The following is a 2952-nucleotide window of genomic DNA, read 5'->3' as shown; positions in this document are numbered from 1 at the left end:
GAAGGAGAAGGACTACCCGAAATGTTTGAAGGAGGATTTAAGCATTGTTTCTTATAGTACCGTTTCATTACGTAACTGTAAAATGGAAAGAAAAAAAAATCTTAGACTCTTAATCCTAGAGTAGACTATACTAATATGCATAATAACCCAACCAACAATTCAATTAATCAATACCAATAAGCATATAAATTATTAAATAAATAAAAAATTCATTCAACTAATCATATGAATACAACTAATCAAAAATTCAAATTTTAATTTTCACCCTAAAAAATAATTTCATAATTTCATATCAATCAATAATCATAGAATCATATCAATAATCAATAATCAATAACTATATTAGTGCATTACCATATGATTCTATACTAATTAAACAAAATTCGTATTAAATAATTAATTAGGGTTAGGGATTATAAATTTAGGAATTAAAAAATTTACTTTTGAAATTGAAGGCTAGAAGTCGGCTTAGCGGCTGGAGTGGCTAGTGTTAGCAGCAAAAAGCCAACGGAAATAAGCCAATGGGGATTTATTTTCCGTTCCGTTGGGGTTGGGCGTTGGCTGCAAGCTCAGGCTGCTGAGATTTTGGGAGAAGCTTTGCACTCTCTCTCTCTGATTGGGGAAGGGAGAAATTTGGAATGGTAAAGCATGACACGCGGGCTGACTAAGTGAAGGAATGGGGGACATGCCACGCGGTCCCCCCAATACATATATATTTTTTTGGTTTTTTTCAAACATTGAAAGTTTCACGTGGAGGGGCACTAATTTGAAACAGACATGAGACATGGAGGGGCCTAACTTTGGGACATGCGGGCCAGATTTTAAATTTTTTATTAATTTAAAAGGAAAAAAAAGAACCCAGTGCTGCTGCACGCAGCAGCAAAACCAGTTCACCGGTGCCAAAACAGAGATGGAGGGGCTGGGTTTTCCGGTGAGGGGAGGGGCGAAACCTCGGCTTCAGCTGTGTTTTCCGGCGAGTGGAGGGGCGGTCGCCACTCCTCGTCCTCACGTGGCTTCGCCACTGGATGAAGGTGAACGATAAAGTAGACGAATGATATATTCTAGGTTTTTTTTTTTGGTTACGATAAAAATTAGGGATTTGCGGTTTCACATTTAGTTTGAACTTTGGATGAACTTAGATGAGACGTGGTTACATGGTTCAATGCAAAAATAAACGTTCTTTCTTAACCATTTGAAGTATAATTTCATTCATAAGACTATCTTCAAAGGATATATCAAATACGTGAACTAGGATTAAAAGACATTAAATTGTACTTTAAGGGAGATGAGCCAACTAGGATTAAAAGACATGAAATTGTTCTCTAAGGGAGATGTTATATATGACGTGACAGCTGAGTCATTTTACTTCTTGCTTTTTAGCTGTCTATTTTTACCGTAAACAAAAATAGAGTCGAATGCCTTTGATTTAATTTTTTAATACACGTGTTTCATTGACAGCCAATAAGATGAAAACTAAAATCAATTTTAATTATTTTGTAATAGTTAATATAATTATGCGATGGCAATTGCACCACACCAGCAGCTAACATGGTGACGATGCTATCTCTCTACAGATTCAACACCCGCCTCAGATTGGGCGGCTCAATATTTTCTTATACATTTGCTTCCACAGCCCAAAGATTTGTCGTCGGAGATCGAAAACCCTCCTGCGTTTCTCTTCAAAATCTGGTAATCCGCAGATCCATCACCTCAGAAATTTCAGCAGCAAACAAACACGATTTCACAGCCACCTACCTCATAAATTCATGTGGATTGTCCCCAGAAGATGCAATTTCATTGTCCAGCAAGGTGGAATTGCAATCCCCGCATGGAGCAGACTCTGTCCTGGCCCTTCTTAGCAGCCATGGCCTCTCTGCAACCCAGATTTCGAAGCTCGTCAGGTCACGCCCTGCTATTCTTTTAGCCGATCCCGAGAATACCCTTTTGCCCAAGCTCCAGTTCTTCAGCTCTCTCGGAGTTTCGAGGGAAGATCTTGGGAGAGTTCTGTCTTTTAATCCTCACCTTCTGTCGAGAAGCTTGGAGAATCAGATCATACCATCTTATACTTTTATCAGGAGTTTGATTTCCCGGGAAAATGTGATCGCGGTTTTGAAGCGCCAGTCGTGGATTTTCCTGGAAAACCACTCCAAGAAAGTGGTGCCGAATATCGGGCTTTTGAGGGAATTGGGGATGCCGCAGTCCTGCATTACTCTGCTGCTGGCTCACAACACTCACGTCTTGATGTGCAAGCATGAACAGTTTGGTGCACTTGTCGGTGAGGTTAAGGAAATGGGATTTGATCCAAAGAAATCGACTTTTGTGACGGCAATGAGAGCATTGTGCGGGAAGAGTAGCAGGTCCATATGGAATCGAAATCGCGAAATTTACAGGCGGAGTTGGGGTTGGTCCGAGGACGATGTGGCGTCTGCTTTCAGGAAGAACCCGCAGTGTATGATTCTGTCGGAGAAGAAGATAATGCAGGTTATGGATTTCTTGGTGAACAAGATGGGATGGTCTTCGAGATTGATCGCGACGTGCCCGGTGGTGTTGTGTTTCAGTTTGGAGAAGAGAATTATTCCGAGGTGTTTGGTTGTGAAAGTTTTGTTGATGAAAGGGTTGGTAGATGAAGATTTGAGTTTGGCTTATGTGTTGTTGCCTGCAGAAATTAAGTTCTTGGAGAGGTTTGTGACCAGATACACCGACCAAGTACCTCAATTGTCAAGTGTGTATGATGGGAAACTGGATATCAAGGATGTATGACTATGCCGTTGATTCTACATTTTACATGCGAGCGATAATCTACTTTAAGCTAATCTGAACTGCGGGAAGGGGGGTTTGAACTCGGGGTAACAATACATGAGTTTTTTCAATTACTAACTTGTGCCAATAATTCCAACTAAAACAGCATCATGACTCACAGCATCACCAACTAAACCAATCAAAGCAAAAGCC

At 40.5% G+C, this 2952-nt stretch overlaps 1 protein-coding gene across 1 annotated transcript; it reads left to right on the top strand.

The window, feature by feature from the left end:
- The first annotated feature begins 1484 nt into the window (after positions 1-1484).
- Positions 1485-2813, top strand: LOC126618054 (transcription termination factor MTERF6, chloroplastic/mitochondrial-like). Its single transcript, XM_050286144.1, has one exon. It carries the CDS (start codon positions 1549-1551, stop codon positions 2758-2760), a length of 1212 nt encoding a protein of 403 aa, XP_050142101.1. The 5' UTR covers positions 1485-1548; the 3' UTR covers positions 2761-2813.
- The last annotated feature ends 139 nt before the right edge of the window (positions 2814-2952 follow it).

This window comes from Malus sylvestris, chromosome 4, assembly GCF_916048215.2.
Source record: "Malus sylvestris chromosome 4, drMalSylv7.2, whole genome shotgun sequence".
NCBI classification, from domain to species: domain Eukaryota; kingdom Viridiplantae; phylum Streptophyta; class Magnoliopsida; order Rosales; family Rosaceae; genus Malus; species Malus sylvestris.
This window is presented reverse-complemented; position numbering and strand designations above follow the sequence as displayed.

Bases quoted from the DNA above. Each gene is read 5' to 3' on its own strand.
- LOC126618054 (XM_050286144.1), top strand. From the start codon at position 1,549: ATGGTGACGATGCTATCTCTCTACAGATTCAACACCCGCCTCAGATTG.